General features: G+C 46.8%; 2 protein-coding genes across 11 annotated transcripts in view; one reads left to right on the plus strand and one right to left on the minus strand.

Moving 5' to 3' along the window:
- MLLT10 (MLLT10 histone lysine methyltransferase DOT1L cofactor) overlaps nt 1–9,933 on the minus strand; it is a 142,692-nt gene extending 132,759 nt beyond the window's left edge. For 2 of the 7 annotated variants that reach the window (XM_065050804.1, XM_065050802.1), the window contains exon 1: nt 6,277–6,376. The gene's annotated coding sequence lies outside the window, so the exon portion shown is untranslated. Of the gene's footprint in view, nt 1–6,276; nt 6,377–8,477; nt 8,606–8,970 lie in introns of those variants that run through there. The other 5 variants (XM_065050806.1, XM_013370099.3, XM_065050807.1 and 2 more) reach the window with 5 other exon arrangements.
- SKIDA1 (SKI/DACH domain containing 1) lies at nt 8,027–21,997 on the plus strand. 4 transcript variants are annotated; one of them, XR_010469985.1, is made up of 3 exons: nt 8,027–8,173; nt 8,518–8,664; nt 10,434–11,941. XR_010469985.1 is itself a non-coding variant. In XM_065050810.1 (3 exons), exon 3 carries the CDS (start codon nt 15,863–15,865, stop codon nt 18,284–18,286), a length of 2,424 nt encoding a protein of 807 aa, XP_064906882.1. In that variant the 5' UTR covers nt 8,533–8,664; nt 13,381–14,831; nt 15,795–15,862; the 3' UTR covers nt 18,287–21,997. The 4 variants fall into 4 exon arrangements, 3 of the variants coding, with proteins under 3 accessions (XP_064906882.1, XP_064906883.1, XP_064906881.1); XM_065050810.1 differs by lacking the exons at nt 8,027–8,173; nt 10,434–11,941 and adding exons at nt 13,381–14,831; nt 15,795–21,997 and having other exon boundaries at nt 8,533–8,664; XM_065050811.1 differs by lacking the exons at nt 8,027–8,173; nt 10,434–11,941 and adding exons at nt 13,381–14,831; nt 15,881–21,997 and having other exon boundaries at nt 8,533–8,664.
- The last annotated feature ends 1,971 nt before the right edge of the window (nt 21,998–23,968 follow it).

The following is a 23,968-nucleotide window of genomic DNA, read 5'->3' on the forward strand; positions in this document are numbered from 1 at the left end:
GAAGAATGGAGGGCAGGCAAAAAAAGGAATGACAAAGGTAGCTTCCAACATGAAGGGCCCAGCCAAACACGCGATGACTGCAGCCATTTCAGGCACATTCTAAACATTTTTCTGTAAATGTATGTTCCAATATCCTTGAGAGTTTAGACGTTTTTAAGGCACGTGTAAAAAACGGGGGTGGGGGAGACTGGAATGTAGTATGTTTCAGTTCGTGTAAAATCATTCAGTGATTGCTCTCAAAAAAAACCAAAAACAAAACAAATAAAACCCCACACTACCACCCCGCACCCATATGTCCTATCTCAACACCAAAGAATACAAATTTGAACATAAAACTATTTACACTTATAACACTATTTTTATTACTTTTAAAGCTTGTAAAAATGCCCTGAAAATTGCAGGTGCAAGCAATTACTTTGTAGGGAAATAAAGCAATTAATATATCCTGGTGGTGTAAAAAAACGCAAATTATTTGAAGCTGATAGATACACTGTCCCAGCCCTTCTTCATTCTTGTCAAGAAAATGACATCTAATTTAAAAAGCATTCTCAATGATTCTGTTAACCCTGACCAAAAAAAAAAAAAAAAATCACAGTACAGCAGCAAATCTGTCCTTTATTTCCCTGACAAGTAAATTAAAATAAATATCCTTTTCAAATGAAAATGTATTAAATATATTTTAATTTGTTGGGTGAATTTATACATTTAGTAAAATTTGTATTGTAACAAACAACTGTAAATTTTTCTCACGGCTTTTTTTTAATTCATTGAAAGGGTCTTCCTGCAATTTCTTCTTTGAAAAGCAACTAGTACAATCCCCAGGTCTGTCTTTTTTTTTTCCAATGTTAGCTATTTTAAGGCTCAATTTTTAGTTTTATAAAGAAGCATCACCAAAGAAAACATCAATCGCTTTGCAACTACTTGATAAAAGCCACACCACAGCAACAAGAGTATATTCCTGAAAAACCTACTGTGTAGTTTTCAAATAAAAGTATTTTAATCTCACACCATGTAACACACCAGCTCAGTATTGAACAGCCTGAAATTTTGCTTTGGTCAAAATTCAGGCAAGCCTAATACATTCAATTATTTAATTAAACATTTATTGTGTTTTTCATGGATTTCTGTTTAATTCTTTCTATAAAAAGAATGTACATGTACTGAAAAACTCCATGACTACCACCTTATGGTATTGTGTAATATTTGATGGAAAAATTTAGATAACCTCTTGATAGTTCTGTAAAACAATCATTTAGAGAAGACCTTTGAAATGCAAAATAGGAAAAGAAATGCATTACCACTAAATAAATACTGCAAACACTAAGCCTATAACAGCTATGGAATCAGAACATAAAATCTTGTAGCATATATGTTCTTATGATTGTAGTATTTAATAAGCACTGACATGACACAGAAGGCCAATTTTCTTTTTAAAGAAAGAAGCCTGTCCTTCTTATAGTGATATATAAGAGACTAAAATAATTAGAGAGGAATATAATTCAGTGAGTAAGAATGAATAATTTCATTGTTAATCTAAATGCAAGGAGAAAATCCAATTCTCTTAAAAGGAACTGTACATACAAACCTAGAAGCTACACAAGTTAGATTACAAGAAACATACAGGAAGATTGTATGTTTTCATTTTCTTTTTATATTTTAGATACTGTTGTAAATAGAGTGAATGTGTAAGTAAAAAAATATATATATATATTCTCCAAATGCAAATTGTTGTTTTAAAGTTTAAGGAATTCCTCATGAAAATGTTCACATATATTAGGGCATAGCACTTTAGCTTCACTAACTGAAATGAAAAGGTATTCACCTTAAATTTTTACTGCTAATTAATCAGTTCCAACAATAAAGCTAATATTTTGGAATACTTTCTTTAAATTTCAGTGTTTTTTTCTAAAACATGAAAAATCACAGTGTAAGTTTAGTGAATAAAACAAAGCATTGAGATAGAAAGAAAGAAAGAAAGAAAAAGAAAGAAAGAAAGAATGAATGAAAGAAAGAAAGAAAGAATGAAAGAAAGAGTCTTTCATTTACAAAACCACATTACCAGTTGGATATAATAATCAGAAGAGTCTTCCAGGAATAACAGAAAAAGCATAGACTTTATATAAAATGCATACTCTATTAGAAAACATTAACTGATATTGGGATTTGGAGCTGTAGAGTGGGGAAACTCACTTCTTCCCAGAAATCAAATTTCTCACAGCAATTTCTACTGCATTTTCAGATTGGGTCTTTGTTGAGAAAGCTTTGATATTTACCTATGTGCAAAAGAATACAGGCTGCAGCTAAACAGATGCAACTGAAAACAGGAAAATTGCAATAACTTAGTGATACTCAATAGGTAGAATAATACATCTCCTGATTATCCATTTAAAGTACATTGATGCTTGTTTGCCTTTTGTTTATGTGGGTTTAGATCATTAACAGTCTTCACTGGAATACATTCTAATCGTGGGCATTTGCTTCATTTCTGGGAAGGCAGCAGCAAAATGGTCACTTTACACAAAATAAAATGCAACTCTCGTGTGTTGACCTTTGCACACAGTGTGTTTTAAATGGCAGTCTGCCTTAGATCCAACAAATTATTTCTATGCATCTTCAGTTATGAAGGATATAGCATGTCTACAGAAGCCATATTAAAAATGTTAGTCTTAAATTACACTGAGAAAGAGTTTTCTTTTTCCCCTTATTCTTGAATGTACCGCTGAAATCTGTATTTAACACCTATATCCAAATGCAATGTACTGAAAAATAAAGAAGTTTCAACATTTAGCATGTGGCCACTTCTAGATGAGGAGTTCACATCCTATGTGTTTACATGTTACGCAAGTCCAGGTAGCAGCATCAAAGGTCCTGTCAGTGCATCTCCTGGACACCGTGCCCCTTCATGTGTTGTGCTGTTTTCTTTTATGCAAACGTAATTACAAATTTTATAATTCTTTAGACTGCAAAGAAAGGGGGAAGTAATTCCACGAACTATTGTATTCATTTTCTTGCTTTTAATTGTATTATCACCTTTGGAGACTTTGGTAAATTTCACTTAACTAGCAGCAATGGATAATTGGTGGTTTTCAAGTACTGCTTCTGTTACTAATGTTGGCATTTAAATGTTAATTTCAGACTGGGGTTTACAGTAAACATGAAACAAGGGATTTTCTTTGAATGAACAATCTCGAACTAAAATTCTAAATAAAGGAATCCTAGCACAGGATGTTTTAAGTGCAGTGATTATTTCCTTTTTAAGGATTTAACATTCCCTAAGTGATAGAAATTAAAGATTTTAAAACGACAGTTAATTTTAAATTCTCTACATTAAAAAGGCATTTAAATGTTAACCACATTTTTATATGAGTCAAGTCAAAGTAATTTTAATTACAGTATGATACAAAAGAACCTGAAATAAACTTCTAGCAAACCATATTGAATATTAATGCTGTATTAAGCCCTGAAAAGCTGGGTTAGTAAACTCTGGAATTTAGATTATATGCGACTTAAACATAACACAGGGCTTTTCTTTAAAGAAGAATATTTCATTTCAAAGTTTGGATTTTTATGAGGTATGTATTAATTCATTGGATTTTTATTAAATACATTTACATAGCATCACTCCAAAACCAAGCCTCAGATTACTTTTCTTCTATAAGCATATCTCTATGTAGGATTTGCTAAATTAACATTCCATATAAATTAATAGCCTTTTTTCATGTTTGTTGTATTATGATCAGCAGCGTGATACTGCATTGTGTCACAGGTCACATTTATTTGATTTCTATTTAGGAATGGTATCTGTATTACATATTAAATACAAGAAACGACATGCTGAATTTCCCATCAAATATCTTAAATACAGACCTATTTTAGACAGATTTGTATAAACGAAACACGTATATCTAATATAAGCGTGGGAAAGGAAAAGCTGGTTTGCTATGTGCTAAAGCAAATTGGAGTAAATCAACCGCATCCGTAGGCTGTATAAGCAATACTACTCTGCTTTTCCCAGTACCATTTGGACAAAACAATGTTACTTTTTTATTTAAAGTGTTTTCTTCTCAACAAGGGGCCACCACTTCCCAATCTCAAAAACACGCCCCAGAATATGTTAATTAATTGTATTGTGTCTCTGAAAGAAAGAGGTTGCCAAATGCAATAAGAAAAAAAAAAAAGGTCTTTCGATCAGTGAGCTCCATTCCCACTGCTAGTTACCATCTCATTTCAATTCCACATATATATACATAGATGCATTTCCTCTAGGTACGATTTTGACCATCAAAAACTGTTTGAGAGCAAAAGTCTAACGTGACCACATAGGGTGTGTATCTGGGAAGCTTAACATTCCTGGTGAATTAATCGCACAAGCCTCGGATCACTTTTTGTCCATCTTACTATGGTACTTCAGAGTCAGGGATGTGGGTATTTTTTTATATCGTGGTACTTCCCAATTAAAAGTAACAACAATGCTGCTTTGTGGAGGAAAAAAAAAAAAAAGACTTTATACATTAAATACGTCAACACGTTCTGCACAAATACAAAATAAAGAGCAACGAAGAGTGGCAACAAACAGTCTCTCCCTGACTTTTTTTTTAATCTTCCCTTTCAATAAGATAGTTTTCAACTAGTTTCAAATAGCAATATATTGTTTTAGTAAATACAAGTGCATTAAATGTTCTTTTGAATAACGCTTCGTAAATTTGTAGTTACCTTTTGAAAATTGCCAAGCAGTAATCAAGAGTAAATGCATCTGCGGAATACTCAAGTAGAAGTAAAACAAAACAAAACAAACAAAAAAATCTTTCCTCGATCTTAATGCCTTTATATATTACCATGGTGGCATTTTCCTATTAAATATTACTTGCATCTTCAGCTTTTGAATAACATGGATGCTTTTTAGCATCTAAACTCAATCGAGCTTTTATTTGGAGGAGTCCCACAAAAGCCTGCAAGTTTACAAAGAGTGAAAGAGAAGTCCCAAACTGTATTATCTTAAACAATGCCTGCAAGCATGCAACTTCCCAACTGGGGGGGGGGGGGGAGGAAAGTCACTTCAGAATTATTTTCAGCTAGATGATATCCATAAACCTCATATTTTAACTCATTTTACTTGCTGCTCATGATCAACGCAAAATGTTATTTTTGGTGATATATTTAATAAACAAAACAAATAGGCGTTACATATAACCTTTTAAAATTCTCATGCACTCAGAGGTAACTTGCTAAAAATAATTCCAGTTCTTCTAGAAAAGATTTTCTTAAAATAACTAGTTCTCTAGAAATTCTTTCATCACCACAAACATAAGCCCCTACCCGTTTTAATCTAATCTTCCAGAAACAACGTGCAAAGGCATATTTTTTCCCCTAGAAGATCAAGAGCACTTGTTGGAAATTTTCTTGAACATCAAGTTAGTCAGTTCTTCCTCTATGTAAATACGTGAGAAAGTTCAGGTCTGAAATGGCATATCAAAACAATTTAATTTCTAATTATTTTCGTGGGGGAAAAGCGACAAAAACATTTTCCTATAAAACAAATCTTTAAAAATCTCAATCCAACACACAACAGGCACTTGGGGGTGGGGGGATCCAGACATCATGGTGCTTATATGAAAAACGGGGTAAGATTAATCTTCATTTTTATAAGCAGACTACTAAGACTAGTTCCTTCCAAAATTCTATTTGGCTCCATTTATTATTCCAAATCCAGTAGTTCAGAGCCGTTTCTCCCGATTTCTTTAAGAAGTCCTGCTCTAAAATCCACCCACAAACAGATGTTACTTTATGTACAAATCCACTGCGGTAGTGGGGGTTTTTACCTTTCAAGTAACACGTGAGCTACAGCCTCACAGGAGCTCCCTCAGTGGATGGCACTTCTAAAGACTCCTCTCTACTTATGTACCCGTTTTCTTGCCGGACCCCCCCTCTGCTGCGCGGAGGCTCGCGGGGGGCCCGGGGCGGCGGGGCGAGCAGAGCCGCTCGGCGGGAGCTCTTCCCTCCTTCCCTCCCTGCAGCCGGGCAAGCCGCGCCGGCGGAAAGCGGCGCGAAGGAGGCGACCGGGGAACAATGGGGAATGCCCGGAGGAGCGGGAACCACGGCTGCTCTTCCTCGGCCCCGCCGCCGAGCCGGGCCCCGCTCCCGCAGCTTCCTGCGGCCTCGCACGCCGCTCTGCCGGGGGGCGCGGGCCGGCGGGCTCCCGCCCCGCTCGTTGCCCCTCCATGTTACGTACGGCAGCCTGCCCGGAGCCCGCCCCGCTGACGGGAGACCCTCGCTCACCCTTGAAATCCCCCAGGCAAGTCTGCCAGTTCAGCGCCGCGCTGCCGAGGGCATGCACACGGTTTCTACTGTCTCAGCCGCTCATCCCCAAACCCTCCCGCCCCCGGCGCGAAGCGTGCTGGAGGGCGAGTGGGTCTGCCCGGCTGGCTCGCCGCCAGCCCCGCTCCCGAGCCTATCCCGGGGTCGGCGGTGCGGGCAGGCCGGCCTATCGCAGCCCTCAGCCCTTCGCCAGCTGCCCCCGACCTCCTGCCACCGGCCCCGCGCTCGGCCGTCCCCTGCATGCCGTGAGCACTACCAGCAGGAGAAGAGGCAGCACTACAGACGAGCGCCGACCCGGGCGCTGCAGTGCTGGCTTCTTCCCTTCAGGGGACGGTGCTGCACACAATAGGCGGCTCAGCATTGTTCTCCTCCCTGACCCCCAAATCCCCTTTTCCCCACCACAGAAGACGCCGGGAGAGAGGAACGGACAAGGACCGGCAGGGAGGGCGAAGGCGTGGAGAGGCCGGCCGCTTCGCAGGGTCTTCGCCATCGTCGTTCCCTGAACTCGCCCTCGTGGCGTGGCCGCAGCCTGCCGTCGAAGCCCGCCCGCTCCCGGAGCTGCGTGAGACCCCTGCCCCGCACCCCCACCCGCCTCAGCGCCCCCTGCGAGCCCCAGCGCCGCGCTCCCACCGCCCCGCGCTCCCACGTCCCCTCCTCACATTTAGTGGGTCTTTTCACGTGTCTCTTCGCCTAAAAAGCCCACTTATGCGGCACCAGCACCTCTCCCTGTTGCAGTCACCAGAGCCTCCTTCTCAGGTGTCTGCACGGGATCACCCCCTTCCCACACTCACGGGGCAAAAAAAACCCCAACAGTGCCAATGCAAGGTATCGCTTGAGGGTTTCATCCTCAAATTTAAGGAAAGCATGCTGCATTTTTTTATCTGGATGGGCTTGGTTTGGAGAGCAAGCGGTCACCAAACCACAACGTAGCCTACTCTGCCGCCCTGATCCAGAGTCCCACAGAACGGCGCGTCTCTGGCCACCGCGGTGCGAACGCCGTGCGGTGGAAAACGCGACACCGGGATCCGGCGGAAAACTCGACGCACGTGCGGAAGAGCGCGGGAGGCACAACGCGACACCGAGGAAAAACCGCAGCTTGATTTAAATAATTGCAGAATATTAGGATTTAACTTATAAATGTTTACATTTGTGTGATTTGATTAACGTCACGTTTGATTTCCTTAAAGCCACTGACAAGGTACTTTAAAGCACGAGATTAACGTCTACCAGTAATATTCAACAGGCAAATCCTCCTCCCGGCTCCCCCCCGTCCCCCACACCCCGCCGGGAAGGACCTCACCCCCCCCCCTCCCCCCAGGGGCTCTCCCTGCCCTGCGCCCCCGCCCCGCCTCCTCGCGCCCACGCGCGCCCTGCAGGGCTCGGTCCCCCCCGCACGTGACGGTCACTGAGGGGATTCCCCCGCCCCCCACGCGCCTCGCGGGCTCTCCCGGCCGCCTCACGCCCCGCGGCCCGTTCAAACGCGGCCGGGCCCGCCTCAGCCCCTCCCCGCCCCCACCGGCCGTTACCGCCGCCATCACAGGGACACCCCAAACCCCACCCCCCGCCCCGGCGCTGGGCGCTCCCCGAGGCGCCGCCGCTCTCGGCTTTTCCTGGGCTGGCGGAGCGCTGGGGGGGGAGGGGGACGGCGGGAGTAAGGGGGCGCTGGCGGGAGGCACGAGCGCGGCCGGCGCGGGGAATTGTGGGTAGGAAAGTGGTCGGGCGGTAAAGGAAGCGGCAGGCGGGGGGGAGGGGTGAAAGGTCAGCGGCCGAGAGCCCCCACACCCGCACCAATGGCGGGCGGCGCCTGGGCGGGCTCCGCCGCCGACACACGGCTCGGCCCGCGCTTCCCTCACGGCAAGTTGGGGCTGCCGCCCGCCCCGGTTGTAAACACCGAGCGTGTGTGTCCCGGGCGGGCTGGGCGGCGGGGCCGGGCCGCCGACGCTCTCGGGGGACGGGACGGGGCCCGGCCCTGCCCGCCGCCCTTTGTAACGGTTCGCGGCGAAGCCGCGCGCCCGCCGCCCCGAGCGCTCCGCGGAGCCGCGCGCCGGTGATGTTTGTTTGCACACAACCCCACCCCCCCCGCTCTTTGCTCTTTGATGCAATTTTATTTGATTTGCAAATAATTGCGGATTTTTTTTCCTTCCCCCCGCCCGCCTCCTAACCTCTGCTTCCTCTCTCGCCACCTCGCCGGTTACCAGGGAGACTCGTCCTTCCCAGCGGCCCGGGTCACGGCGGCCGGCGTGGTTCGGGGGAGACCCCGCGCACAAAGGTCCCGGCTCAGGCACGGCGGGGGCGCCCGGGACGTCCCCGCTCCCGCCGGCCGCGTCTCCCCGTCGCGGGGACTCTCCGGTGAGTTCAGAGCCATGAAATCAGCAACTTCTGCTGGCAGCGGGCACCGCTGCTGTGGCGGCCCCGGCGGTAAACGGGGGGGAGGGGGGGGCTGTTTAAATCGCTCCGCAACTTTCTCGCTGCCCCTTGCACCCCCGTCGCCGCTGTACAGCCTCCGTAGGTAAAGTTAAGCGAGGCCCCCCACCAGCCCTCCGCAACGAGACTGAAACGGAGGAGGAAAACGTGAAATGTTCACACGGAGAAGTGGTTCCCTTTGTTCTTTCATTGTTTCTAACCGAAGTGGCGGATGCAAGGACAAACACTTACCTTCTCTCCGTTTTGCTCCGAAACACACACGTTCCCATCAGCTGTAAAATGCACGGTCCACCTTGGAAGCGACTACAAATGTCGGCAGAGTTTGTATTCCATGCTTTTTCCCTCTCTGCTCTTTTTAGCGTAAGATTAAGTTGCCGAGCACGTTGTTGCAAGCCGTAGCCCCCCGCCTTAGTGAATGGTCACGTTTAGGACCCTCCAAGTCCATCCTAATTCTGCCAGTAGAATTGAGGGTATTGGAGGTCTAAACTTTCAAAAGGGAAAGGGCCTGCGTCTATCTCGCAGACCTGAAAATGCACTCGGTTCCTCCCTCACTTCCACAAAATAGATATAAACATTTCACCCCAGACAACTCAATGAAATATACATTTTAAAGCTTGAATGTAGAAAAGCTGTTCTCTCAGCTGAGACAAGCTGAAAGCAAACTAGTGTGAAGAAAATCTACCTCAGTGTATTCCACAGCAGGAATTGTTTCTATCTGGAGTTCAAAACAAACCAATAAATAAGACCATCATATAGAAATATCAAGCGTAAAGTTTAAAGGCAAACAACCTCCAAGAGGAATGTGCTATCCAGGGTGGAATGGAGAATCACAGCTTTTTAAAGTGTTTCTCGCAAAAATTGCTACTTTTCATTCCCTCCCCCGCCCCGCGACCAGGACACAGGAGAGGAACCCGTTTTCCGATTTCTTTGTAGTCCAGCCGGTGTTTCGCACCCAGCCACACAGGCAATTGCCCCTCAAACCTTGCTTTAATCTGATTATGATGAGATTTGCTGATACAATGAATATTTGAAATGATCCTTGTGTCTTAGTGAGCGAGATGCGTTTTCAGATTCCGGTTTCTAAGGCACCCCACTGCAGAGGGAAGGGGAGTGGTGGGGGGACTCCGCTCCCCGGGGGGGAGCAGCCCCCTCCCTCAGCACCCAGGGGCACCGGATTCATTCAGCCCAACTTCCCCGGCCGGTGCCTGGAGCGAGCGGGATTCTGAAGTGCCTTTCACCCCCCCACATCATCACGCCTTTGCCAATTGAAAAATAAACAAAACAGAAAGGAAAAAAAAGAAAAAAAAAAAAAGATGCAGGCGACCCAAGTAATTGTGGGACCGGGAGTGTGTCTTGTCTCCCCCCCCCCGCCTCCTCCTCCTCTCCCTCCCCCCGGTGTGGCCTTAATAGCAAACTGGAAGGCCGGTTTATTTCATAGGGCCATATTACAACCAACGAGGTAAATAGGGAGTCGTGGTGGGAGAAGGAGGGAGAGGGGCTTTTCTTTGATAGCATTTAATTGGAATTGAAACATTCTAGGGCTGTAAACATTCTTTATTTATTCAGCACACATAAGCGGGCATTGTTTTATCACCATCATAATTACGGCGTCCTTTAAACTGACTGATAGCAAAGGAGATAAGGGAATGCGCCTGTAGCTCCAGATCAAGTCGCTGGCTCTCCCTTCTTCCCAGGTCACCAGGATCCACACGGTCCTTGGAGATGAGGAGTGCTGGAAGATTGCGGCCTGGCCATCCCTTACGTCATGAAAGTGATTTGTACCACATTGCTAAATTGATGCAATTCATAACCTCCTGATCTCCTACGTTTTCAACTGATTTTCAGTTCACAGGGTGTATTTTTTAGGATGTAGTTCCCTAGTGTAGAAATTATCCCCTAGTGTAGAAATTAAGAGTGATCACCTACGTGCAGGAGAGGATCTTATTTCCCAATGTTTGTTGCTTTACCTTTGTCTAATTAAAAATGCAAACTTTTAGGATCCTTTCAGAACAAAGCCTCACCAAATCCCCTTTACGTCCAAGGATTTGCAAATTTATAAAGGCTGCATTGAATTCAGCATGGGTCAAGGGGCAAAAAAAGGGTAGAAGGTCACTGCATTTTGATTATGGGTCAGTAAACAACATGGCATGTAGTATGTGTCCAGAAACTCCTGCTAGAAAGTATTTAAAACTACCAGGAATATCAAACTCAAAAAATAGTCTTACACTGTGGTGATCAGAAATTGCATAAAATTCTAGCATGCAAGTGACATCCCAGCCCCCATGAAAAAAAAAAAAAAAAAAACAATTTAAAAAACACTTAGCAGTACTCTGCATTGCTGCTTTGTGTTTAAAAACAAAAAAGAAGGCACCACTGAACTCCTGGGCATAAGAGTGTTAGCCAGATTATGATTTTTTTTTCAGACTGATGGTTGGCATTTCTTTGTCCTACACATTTGAGAGATTTAATTATACATTCTGATTTGTTGTCATACTAGAATTTACGGCAAATTTTAGGTACTGCATTCACATTTGGCCGACTTTAAAATAGCAGAAGGATCCCATTATACTGTTCTTTGACCCTATTATATTTACGTTACTGGACTCTTTGTGATAGCCTCTAGCGCCTTCCTATCTGTGTCCTTCTTGAGCAAAATATGCCCAGCAATATCTAAAAGCAGAGTACAGGGTTAGAAAACAAGTTCTAATTTGAAATATATGTTTCTGCTCAGCGTCATGAAAGCAAAAGGTTTATTTAATGCTTGTCAATACCTGAAGACATGGTCCAGCACTTAACAAATAATAATAAATAATAATAATGCTCCAATAATGTGGCAATCCTAGTGTGAAAATGCGCATGACCTCTTAGGTTTTCGCGAAGATTTTCAAAAGAATTCTCCCCATTAGTACAACCGCTGGTGGACATCGCTGTTGCATTTCCCAACGAAACGTTTAAAAGACTATAAATGGTGTGTGCATTACTTCATTGCAGAAGGAAGAGGTCAGGCTGAATTGCACTGGTATTTAAACATAATCATACTATGAAAATAAATCAAAACATCACATAAAAGGAGTATTTTAAATGTTACACACATTTTCTTTCTCGAACAACGTGGTTAAGCACTTCCCCACGAGCATATATATTTTAACACAAGTTTACAAAAATGAAAGTATACGATTTCCAATAAATGGGAATAGGTCTACGGCGAGGTATTATGAATATTATTTTGCTCTTTATTTTCTAATGAGGTTTATCCTTCGGCCAGACAGCTTCAAGACTGAAATACTACTGACTATGGAGTGTAGATTGCAGATTGCACGCTACTCAACGTGAAAAGGAGCACGTTTGATTGATAGTCTGTGTGTGTGTGTGTGTGTGCGCCTATACACACAACTCTCTGTAGTTGCATGTATATGTATTTGGCAAAACCGGGCATCTCTGGGCGTCCTTATCTTAAGAAATGTGAGACAAACATCCATCCCTTTAATCATGTTCATCTTTGATCACCAGCGAGGGTGACACAGTCCACAAAATTAACAAAGAAACTCCCTTGCTTTTGAGAGATAGCTACATATACATCTGGGTCTGCACACACATGCACGACATACACAGGGACACACCAACACGCAGGAATACACCCCGGCTCCTAGTAAGTAAATTATTGCGTAACTTTTCATGTAATTGATACCAGACACCTTTAATTTTTCATTTTAATTCTTTTGGCCAGCTTTCACATTAACAATCTAAGCCATAAATGTTGGTGGCTATTGATCGCAATCCCTTGTGTGCGTGCAAATCCATTTTCAAGTCCCCTGCCTTTAATGTGCGTGTGCGAGTGCAAGGGCCCTCGGCCGGCGCGGTACAGGGCGCTCCCCCTAGCCTGCCTGAGGACGACCCCGGATACACAACGGGGGCTGATGGCCAAGAGAAAGCACACACCAAAAACAAAAACAAAAAAAAAGGCAAACGATGGATAAGTAGAGAAACAAAGGTCTCCGTGTGAGATGCGGAGAAAGATTTGCAACCGAAAGTGTGTGTAAGTACACGGTGGGGATGTGTAGGTTGGGCGCCTGACATTTCCCAAGACTTGTGGTGGGTTTCTGCCTCTCGACATTTGGCTCTGCCTCGACCCCGGCGCTCATGGCCGCACCTTTCGGGAAACGGGGGGTTGCCGAAGAGCCGCCACTAGTTTTAAACGTTTTGTAGCGCCGGAATTGAACCAACAAAAATAGTGCATTTTTTAAATAGTTGCCGAATCCCACTGCCAGGCTGTCACCGCGGTACGTGGGTGCGGGTGCCCGTGGCTCCCTGCGTGCGAACGCACGCGTGGACTTACACTGGAATCCAACCCAGCTGAAACACTTGGCAAATAAAGGACTTTTAGGACTTTTCAGCCTATTGGGGTTTTGGTAATGTCTTCTGAGCAGCTTTCTCGGAGTTTACTGTTCCCTTACTGTTGACTCCATAGCCTTAACCTTAAAGCAGGGGGAGGAGAGCAGTGGGGAGGGGGTGGGGGTGTTGGCAGCATATAAGTACATCAGGAGGAATTTTTAAACGACCTTATTGTCTCTAGCTCTAGAAAGACGACGATGATTTCTTTTTAGCGCCAGCAGCTGTTTTCGCTCGAAACTTTGCTTTCAGGCTCGGCACAGAGAGGGGAGCCTCTCACAGCAGCGAGGAGGGGAAGGCGAGGCTGGGGATCCAGAGGCGAGGCGAGGGAAGAACTCCGCGGATGGTCTAAGCTGTGCCGAGGCATTGTTCAGTGCTGCCTCTCGGTTACGTTTAAAGGCTGAAATATCACGAGATCCACTCAATGATCCTTTTCTAATTCGAGGGACAAAATGTAATTTGCTGTAGCTCTGCTTTCTCGGATGGGAACCCTATCCCTAGGTTTCAAAGGGAAGAACTAGGCATCGCCGTTCGCACACACATGGATTAAGTTGAACAGCGGCGATTACATCTGCGCTGAGAGCAACAGTAGTCCAGGGCTGACTTTTCAAATCTCAGCCCTCCGAGTTAGAGCCTCCCTTGCATAGACTTCCTCCATTCCCGGATGCACTTCTCCAAATTCCCACTTCTCTCTAGAATTCCTGCGAAATTGGGGGCTCGCCTGCATTTCGCCCTGGCATGCGAAGCTGCGTTTTTACAGAGTGATTATGCGCTTTATTTTAGCTGTACCTGACGGGGTAACACGAACTCCACGCACCATATTGCCAATACGCGGAGTGGATATTGACGTTTGGCATTGAAGATTTTTTTTGTTTCTTGGTTGTTTTTTTTTTTTTTCCTCCGTCGATTTTTGCCAAGTCCCAGAAATATGAGATGTCTCATTAACCTCGTGGATAGTTCTAATTCTGGATGGGCAGTGATACATAAAAGTGCTCGTGTTTGTATCCAGCGGAACACTGGATGCACGGCAGAGATTGGTGTGGTGGTTTTTTTCAGCGCCTAACGTGCAAGCCACAAACATCACTTCAACGCGACAAGGGAGAGGCGTGCAGCTATCGCAACATTTGTGAAACCCTCGTTCCTGACAGTCGAATAATTTAACGTTCCTAAGAAGAGGTTAAACCTTCATGCTGCTTCTTCAAATTGATTTTAAGGGGCTGCTATAAATGGAACATCAAAAAGCTGCGGCAGGGCTACTCCGAGCGGAATACACAAACTGCGAGCCAGAAGCATCCTAGCCAGTTGCAACACCGTACATTGTGTGTGCCAGCACTTTTTTGTTATTACGTAAAGGCTCTTGGAAGCACCTTGGATATTTTACATTCTCCTTTCTCTGCTGGAAGCAATCAGCACGCAGGAATCCTGACGTGGGCTCTGGGACTATAGGACATTCCAGCTCGTGATCCAGCACGGTTAATTGTGAAAAGTGTATACATTTCTGGCTTATCTATGCTTTGTTATGGGTCTGACGTGAGCCCACGTCCTCCTCCCCCCTCCCGCAATATTACAGGCAGAATTTCAGTTAAAAGTGTTACAGTATCACGGTGCAGGAACCCGTGATATTCAGACAGCAAAATAACCTTAGTCCCCGGCTGTAAAAAGCTAATTAAGCGGAAGAGGAAAATCAAGAGAAACTCGAAAATGTAAGTATTCCCTCTCGATAACAACCGAGCATTTAACTTTGGAGCCTCAGAAAGGGAAATACCAGGCTGTTCTGCACGTTCTCGCTAAGCTTCATTTTCCACACAATGCAGAATAAAATGCCAGTTTAACGCGGCTACGTTACCGAAGGATTTTCCATCGCTACGATCAGACTTATGTCCTTTAAATTCAGGGCATGCACAAAAGAGCAACGTTTGCCCAAAACACGCTAAAAATATACGAAACGATAGCGAAAAAAGCCTACAAATCCCTCCTCGGAAGCTAGCGACGAGGAAGTCTGAGAGGTCCGAGTGTGTTTGAGCTCGGATTGTTTAATAGAAAGATTTATATACTAACTGTATTATTTACTTTGGGAGGGGAGGTGGCAGTATAAGGGTATGCTAATTAGTGGGAGATTTTTTGGGGGAAGGGGTGGAATATCAATTTTTATTGCATCACCTGTCAGGAGTGTCCAATCAGCGTTGGCTTTAGGGGAATTAATTGATGAAGGTGTCTCCGGACGAGCTCACTTCACTCTGTCATTTTATTTGTAGCTAAAGCAGCGGCGGGAATAGCAGCTGCATTTCTTTTCTCTTCCTCCCTTCACATTCCATTATCATAGTTTCCAATGGAAAAGCAGGGAATGAAAGGGAACAGGTACTGATCTTCAGCTGCAACTTAGAGAAACACTTTGGCAAACCTGATTTTTAAGATTATATATTGATTATAGCCTCACGGTATTTTTTTTATTTATTTTTTTTTAATTTTGTCTAAAGTTTGGCACTTCATTCACCAGGAGTAACAGCCTTTGTTATATTTTATTAGCAGGATGCCTTGAGACAAATACAGCATCTGGCTGAGGATTGTGTGTGTGTGGCTTTTTTTTTTTCTTTTTTTGTCTTTTTTTCATATCTCTCTCTCTCTCTCTGCAAATGCTGGGAATAATTTAATTCACGAAATGGGAGACCTGAAGTCGGGTTTTGAAGAGGTGGATGGCGTGAGGCTCGGCTACCTCATCATTAAAGGAAAGCAAATGTTTGCACTCTCCCAGGTTTTTACAGACCTGCTTAAAAACATCCCGCGAACTACCGTGCACAAGCGAATGGATCATTTAAAAGTAAAAAAGCATCACTGCGACCTGGAGGAGTTGAGGAAACTCAAAGCCATCAACTCCATCGCTTTCCACGCCGCCAAATGCACCCTGATCTCCAGAGAGGACGTGGAAGCCCTTTACACATCTTGCAAAACCGAACGGGTCCTTAAGACGAAACGGAGGAAAATAAGCCGGGCGCTGTCAGCCACCGACCTGCGGCCGGAGCTCGCACCCGCCGACCCCTTCTCCGGCTTCTGGAAGGAGAACAAACTTTGGCTGGGTTTGGATGACTCTCCCCGGCCCCTGCTGCCCGTCAGGAGGAAAGCGTTGCGTCCGGGAGACACAGCCTTGCTGCCGGCCTCTCATCTACCTCACATTTTTAGTAAATACACTGGCCACAGCTACCCAGAAATCGCTCGGGCGCCTTGCAAACCCCCCGCAAACTATGAAACGACGCCGGCGGTGGGCAGTTGCGCACCCCTGCGCGCTCGCCGCCCTCCCTCCACCCGCCCCCCGCTCGCCGCCGCGGCACGGCCGCGGCTCCCGGCCGCCGGCCCCCCGCCCCTGTCCGCCCGCTGCCGCCGCCGCCGCCACGGGGCGGCCGCCACCGCCGGCGCGTTGGGCCCCCCCGGCGGCGCCCGGCGGCTCCTGGCCGCGCTGCGGCCCTGCCGGCCCCGCGGCGCCCCGCGGCTGCCGCTGCCCCGCGGCTTCGGGCCGCCGCCCGCCTTCGCCGAGAGCGGCAGCAGCGACTCGGAGTCCAGCTGCTGCTCCGGCCGCGCCGCCCACGACTCGGACTGCGGCTCCAGCCTCTCCAGCTCCAGCGAGGGCAGCTCGGAGGAGGAGGACGAGGAGGAGGAGGAGGACGAGGAGGGCAGCGGCGCCTCGGACTCCAGCGAGGGCAGCTCGGAGGAGGAGGAGGAGGAAGAGGAGGAGGAGGAAGAGGAGGAGGAGGAGGAGGAGGAGGAGGACAGCACCTCGGACTCCGACTCCAGCTCGGTCTCCAGCCAGGTCTCGGTGCAGAGCATCCGCTTCAGGCGCACCAGCTTCTGCAGCCCGCCCGGCGTGGTCCACGCCAATTTCTTGTACCATCTGGCGGCCGCCGCCGCCCCCCGGCCCCCGGCCTCGGCCCCGGCGGAGCCCGGCGGGCTGCCCGCCCTCCGCGGCACTCCCGGCGGAGTCAAGCCGGAGCTGCCGGAGGAGTGGGGCCGCCCCGGCTGGGCTCCCGCCGCCCCGGCGCTGCGCTGCTCCGGCGGCCTGGAGAGCTGCTTCGCGGAGATAAGAGATGATAGGGTGTCCGAGATCACATTCCCACACTCTGAATTTTCCAATAATGCCAAGAGTACTGACCTAACAATTAACTGTGTTGCAAAGGGGGCCTCTTCACCTAGCCCAAAGACAAACAATGCATTTCCACAACAAAGAATACTCAGAGAGGCAAGGAAATGCCTTCAAGCAACTACTACACACCGTGCAGATAACAATACAATAGCTGCTAGGTTCTTAAGTAATGATTCTTCGTCAGCGGCAGCAAATTCAGAGAAAGATTCCAAAATCCCTCATTGTATTGAATTTGCCACGGATTTGCCCTCTTTACAAACTGATCCTGAGGAGGATGCTGCTTCTGCAGGGGCAGCAGCAGCAGCTGAGCTCCAGTGCACTGATACAGGCAATAAGGCATTGCCATTCCTGCACAGCATTAAAATCAAAATAGAGGACAGCAGTGCGAACGACGAGTATGAGCCTGACTTTACAACACATAAGCTAAAGTGTGAGTGCAATGATACTAAGGATGAGTTTTACGGTGTGACTGAGAGTAATAACCAGGACGCTTTATTAACAGCCAAGGAAGATTCTGCATGCACTGAGAAAGAAACCACTTCCTTAAACCCACTGACTCAGAGTCAGGTCCTTTCATGCACTTTAGGTACTCCAAAACCTGAGGATGGGGAGTATAAATTTGGAGCAAGGGTGAGAAAAAATTACAGGACACTGGTTTTGGGAAAGCGACCTGTACTGCAGACTCCTCCAGTCAAACCAAATTTGAAATCAGCTCGAAGTCCACGTCCTGCAGGTAAAATCGAGACACATGAAGGAACACTGGATGATTTTACAGTTAACAATAGACGCAAAAGGGTAGCCAGCAATGTAGCATCAGCAGTGAAAAGGCCATTTAATTTCATGGCAAATTTTCCCTGTCCACCATCACTAATTATTGGCAATGATGGGGATTTGTTGCCAGCTTATTCCTTGAACACCACTAAGGATTCCCAACCACCTCACAAGGCCCATCCTGTATGGAAATGGCAGCTGGGCGGTTCTGCAATACCTCTTCCACCTAGCCACAAATTCAGGAAATTTAATTAATAAAATAGTTTGGAAAATATTTTCTTGAACCACCTTTAACTTTCTTACGTTTTTTTTAAACTCTGCAGGATGGTTTGTACAAGCCCATTAATGCTATACACACTTTTGGAATCCTGTGTTATCACATTGTGAAGACAGAAACCGGATTACTATTTTATTTACCATTACAACAGTGGGGTTTTGTTTGTTTTTTTTTTTTTTTGGTGGGTTTTTTTTTTGGTTCTGTTGCTTTTTTTTTGTTACATTCCACAGAGTACTTCAGGCTAAAGACTCAAGTTAAACTCAGTTATTATGGTAGAGCTGGAACACTTTACTGTTTAAATGCTAATAATGCACCAGTACCTCAATTCAACTGCTGCAAATAAATGTCAAAAGGTTGAATAATAAATATTAGAATGAGCCATTAAATTTATGCACTAGATTTCGAAAATGGAAGTCTAACTGTTAATTCAGTTAAAGTTTGTTAAGTTACATGGTTGCACAGTAAGGGTTCACTATAATTCAATGTGGCAGCAGCCTGCTTTTTGGGAGCTTTGTTTTCGGGTGCAGGGGTGTCTTTTTTGAAGAGCAGTTGCACTTACTCCTTTTTCTCTGGTTTGCAAAGGCTGAGGTCCGTCTGCGACCCCAGCGCTGGGAAAAGCTGCCTCATCTGAAACCGGTAAATAAATGTGGAGCTCTATTTTTGAAAAAAAAAAAAAAAAAGGAGAGAAAAAAAAACAAAAAAGGGTGTCTTTTTACTTGTAGAGCCACTCTTTGCAATTGGGAAGCCTTTTTGTTTCACCCAGAGGTCTTAAATAAGTTTACTGTTACCCACTAATGTCATACTTAAGTTGTGGTCTGAACATGCCCCTTACAAACTTGCAAAGCAACTGAAATATTTGCCCGGCCAGCAGTACAATTTATGGTCCAGCCCCTCACGTTGGCTGGAGGAAATAGCAAAGCAGTAAATACAACACAGAAAGTGAAACGAGAGGCCGTGAGTGGAAAGAATACACAAAATGAGAAGACCATGTTATTCATAGCTTTTTGGCACCAAAACTCAGGCATTTCAACCATGTTACACTTCCCGGTTCTATTCTAATCTCTTGAAATTTGTTGTCGTGGGTTTTTTGCTTTTGTTTTGTTTGTTTGGGTTATTTTTTGCCATGCAATCCTCTCTATGTAGCAGAAACATTTCTACTGCACGTGACAATCAGAGGCAATTATCTATATTTGCACTTAATATCGAAATAGTCGAACAGGCAGGCTTCTAGAGTCTAGCCCTCGGTAAGACATGCTGGTATAATATATTGTGATGATGGAAGCAGTAAATCAAAATTATGGAAATTTGCACTGTTGAAAAGCATGCTTTAGCTTTATTTTCAATTAAAAACACTGTTTAAAAAAAAAAAATCCTGATTCCATACACTTTGAATTATTGCAGAGTTATCCGTGGTTTCCTCTCCGTTTGTAAGTCCACTGTTTTTATTTGGAGGAAATACGCTTCAAGAGGTTAACTGTTTCCCTCCCCCCGCCAAGCCCTCGAAAAGAAAGGGAAAAGAAAAAAAAGAAGAAAGGCTGGAGGCCGAGGTGGAGGCAGAGCTGAGGACGGGGGAAGGTCTCTTGCGGGGGGAGGACGGGTGCAGCAACTCTGAAAATAGCCTGAAAAGTTTGGAGCTTGAGAAAGGCAGTTGTAATTGAGTTGCTGAATCAGCAGAGTTTAGAATGAATAATTGCTGGCTTCTTTCTTTGGATTAGTATTTTATTTATAGTAGATCATTCCCAAATTAAATTTTAAGGATTCCACTCATCGATCAATCCCGGGAGAATAATTTATCGTAAATCAAAAAAGGAAAACAAAGCAACAATGCAATGTTTACTGTGTGACTCAAAGTCAACATTTCTGATGGCAATCCACTGCCTGGGTTTCAGTTTTTTAATTCCTGCCTTTTGTGATGTCCTCTCCCAGCCCCTCGTGTCTCTGAATACTCCAAGCAGTCACTAACTGGTTTCAGCTCTGTTTACTATATCCACACCGTAGTTTTCCTCTCATTGTAAAACGCCTGGTCTAAGAATACCTGCAGCCAAATATATTTAGAAAAAGTAAACAATTGCCTTTCAGTGGAGTTACCCTTCCCCCCTGCTCACACACACACACACACACACACACATCACTTTAAACTGCCAATTGCAAAAGGTGCATTGCATACTTAACCGCTCTGCTGAAATTACGATGGTCATGAAAAATCTGCTTAGTGAAGTTGTTCTGAGATGAATGTTTACATTCGTGTGTTTAGAGCTGCACAGATTACAGCCTTATTTCCAGAGAACCGTAAATACGTACAGAATGTACTGCTCAGGAAAGCCCCCGCTCTGTTAGAAAGCCCTATCTGCTTGACAAAGGTCTTCCCTTGACCAAAAAAAAAGAAAAAGCCAAACCCAAAAGCTACAAAGGTGCAATATGCAAACTTGAAACCTAAAATTTCGCCTTGCCAATTAAACAACGTATCACTTTCAAAGTAACTCCGTCCCCTGACCCTGTTTACTTCCAATTAGACATATGCTGATTTGGCCAGGAATTGTAAATTACAGAGGTGCCTTTTCAGGTTCCAGAAATAAGAGGGGGCGGGGGGGGGGGGGGAAGGGGGGAGGAATAAGCATAAATTTATACCAAATAGGCTCTTCAGAGTTGAGGACGTGAAATATGGCGCCCAGGCCTGGCAGCGGCCCGCGGGCTTCAGGCCCGGCAGCGGGGCAGGGAGCTGCCCAGGCCCGGCGCCCCCGGGACCCGCGGGCATCCCCGGGCACCCCGGGCGGCGCCCCCCGGGGCCTCCGCCGGGCAGGCAGCGTCAGGAGACAAGGAGTTAAACAGCCAAATAATTTTCACACGTGTACACCTCAGTTTAGTGCAAGCCACTAACAAGGACATTCGTGGTTTTACTACCGTTGGAGAAATGAGCCAGGTACAACAACTCATCGGGGAAACAAACAAAAAAAGGATTAAAAAAATGGTATTATTTCCAGTTCTGGTAGTTTGATAACTGTTTCTTATGGCATTGTGATTATCATTGTGAGCAGAGTTAATTATCATTTCAGCTGTAATAATATAAAGTAATATTATTGAGTTACACATAAATAACCATAAAGGTAAGTTCAAATAACAAGGATTTTTCCAGGTTACCATTTTGTCACAATGTTTACAGGAGATAAAACCTAAAATGTATTAGTAATGAATCCCCACCATTTTCCGACTCCTGGTGTACACAAAAACGAACAGAATTTTCTAGAGGAAAAAGCAATTGAGGGAAGCGCGTGTGCTTTATGGACTCCATAGGTATTTGCCACACATAGAGCTCATCGGTAAATTTATTGGGAAGATTTCTGCTACCAGATGGAAGACAAAAGAAAGTTTTGGACTGTGCTTAATTCTCTAGAGTATTAAAAAGGGAACACGTGTAATGCCTTCAGCAACGAGGTATATTGCCTTAAAAGATGTAACCTGCCGTTTACAACAATTTAAGAAGTGATTGCTCTATAACCTTCACTTACTTGACTACAGTGGGATAATCTCTTTGCTGGTTGTTTATTTAAAACGCCACTACTAGCAGTGATGCAAAATAGTGGTAGCTGTTGTATGAAGTTTGCTGTTCAATCAGTTCACTTGGTGATTTTTTTTACGTGGTCTCTGACAGATTTAGTTGCCAATAAATTAAAGTTTCTGCAGAAATAAGAGCAATGCTATCGTGTTTTTGTTTGTCACTGTTCACACGTGCGAGCGGTTGAGAGGTAAAAAAAGTGGCCTTTTCAACACAGGGCAGTAATATGCAGGAAAATATTCTACATATGCAGTATGTTAGAGAACATGAAACACAGATAACGTTGTTAATTGTGGTTTTTATGGTTAAGAGGATTGCTGGAAAGAATATGTAATGGCTCATCCTGGGCTCTATTTGGTCAGCCTGCAAGTACAAAAGGAGGGCGAGCGCCTGAGAAAAGAGAAAAGCACTGGCAAGCAAAACAAGGAGGGAGGCATCGGGATCTACCTTGCTAAAGTCTGCTTGCAGACATCACCCATTCCCCTGGTATTTAGCCCCGCAGTCGCGCTTAAGGCAAGCGCAGCCTAGCAGGGGTCGGGCCGAGCGGGGTCCGGGCTGCTGGGCGGCCGGGGCCGGGGCTGAGCGCCGCGGCCTGCCCGTGAACCGCCCGGGAACGGGGAGCGAACCGGGTTCGGGCCTTCCACGTTGCATTTTTTCACCGCTCCGATATAATTATTTGCCGTGCCCTAGGCCCCTCTCTCCCCCTCTCCCTTTCACTCCGAGGCGGCCTCACAAGGCCCCGCTTTAAAAGGCCCGAGATGTTTTGCATGAAGCGCTCACAATAGGGGTTGAGAGAATTGACAGTTTCAAAAACAAGGCGCCCTGTCCTTTCCAGATGCCGAGGACCCCTCTCCCGCACCATCTCTCGTTTGCTCCTCGCTGCTGGTGGCTTTAGCCTTAGCATTGCAAATATACGGCAACAGCTGTGTTTGTAAACAGGGGGGAGGCCGGCGGGAGCCCCGACGCTGCCGCCGGCCCTGCTCGGCACGGCGCGCTGCCTCCGCTGGCCACCGCTCCGCTGCCTCATCAGTCACCGCCTGGAAATAAAATCTAAAAAATAATTTAAAAATATAAAAGAGAGGCAGAGGGAGGTTTAAAGAATTAAGGGAGCGGGGCCGGGGCGCGGGGAGAGCAGCGGCCCTCGAGCGCCGGGCCTGCTCGGCGGCGGGGCGGCCCCTGCGCGGCGGGCCCGGGGGACAGCGCGCCTCGGGCCGCCATCTTGCCCGGCGCCACACAGGCTCCCCCTGGCACCCTGGCCCGGCTCCTCCGCTCTCGGAGCGGCTCCCCGCGGCCGGGCGGGGCCGGCGCGGCAGCCTGCGGGGCCCCTGGGGGCTCCTGCACTTCTAAGCGACCTCTCGGCGGGGCCGCGGCTCCCACCCCGATCCCCCCTCCGGATCCTCCGCTGGGGCGTCCATCTTCCCGGGCTCTCCCGTGGCGCGGCCCCGGCCCCGTTGTCTCCCGCCCTGTCTTCTCCGTGCACGGGGGCCGCGGCCGAGGAAGAAGCCACGGGGGAAGCCCGCGGTGGTTCCGCGAGGCCCTCGGGGCAGCTTCCGGGCGAGGGGCCGGCGCGGAAGGCCCCGGGCCGCGGCGGGGAGGCTGCCAGGGAGCCGCCGGCAGGGCGCCGAGGGAGGCCTCGGTGCTCCGGGGGCCGGCTGGGGGCTCGGCGGAGCCCTGGGGGCTCGGCGGATACCATGCGCCCTTCGCCCCCGCGGAGCCGGCCCGGGGAAGGGACGGGGAGTGGGGTCAGCGCAGAAGGTGCAACAGGGCTGTTTGCTCTTGCGTCTAAAATGTGGTCGGGGCTGTAAAGCGTGTGAAATTACGCACTGGTCTCTTAAAGAGTGGCTAATTTATAGTAAATAGCGAGGGCTTTGTAAATGGCTTTATTATGTTGTTTCTTGTTAATTGTTGAGAAAATCCCCATTGTTGAGTGTGAATGGCTTTATGAGCTAACCCGGTCTCCGGTGCAATCCAGGGGCAGTAAATGGCCGCTCCGCTAATGTGGCCCGTAGCTAAAAGTCGGCACCGGCCGCGGTGACCTTTGTGCGGCGGCGCCGGGTGCGCGGGCGAGCCGCCCGGCCCGGGGGTGCGAGGCCGGGCCGGTTAGCGG

The sequence above is a fragment of the Columba livia genome, chromosome 2 (genome assembly GCF_036013475.1).
Source record: "Columba livia isolate bColLiv1 breed racing homer chromosome 2, bColLiv1.pat.W.v2, whole genome shotgun sequence".
NCBI lineage: Eukaryota > Metazoa > Chordata > Aves > Columbiformes > Columbidae > Columba > Columba livia.

Excerpts from the sequence above, each read along its gene's own strand:
- SKIDA1 (XM_065050809.1), top strand. The coding sequence starts at position 15,788 with ATGGGAGACCTGAAGTCGGGTTTTGAAGAGGTGGATGGCGTGAGGCTC.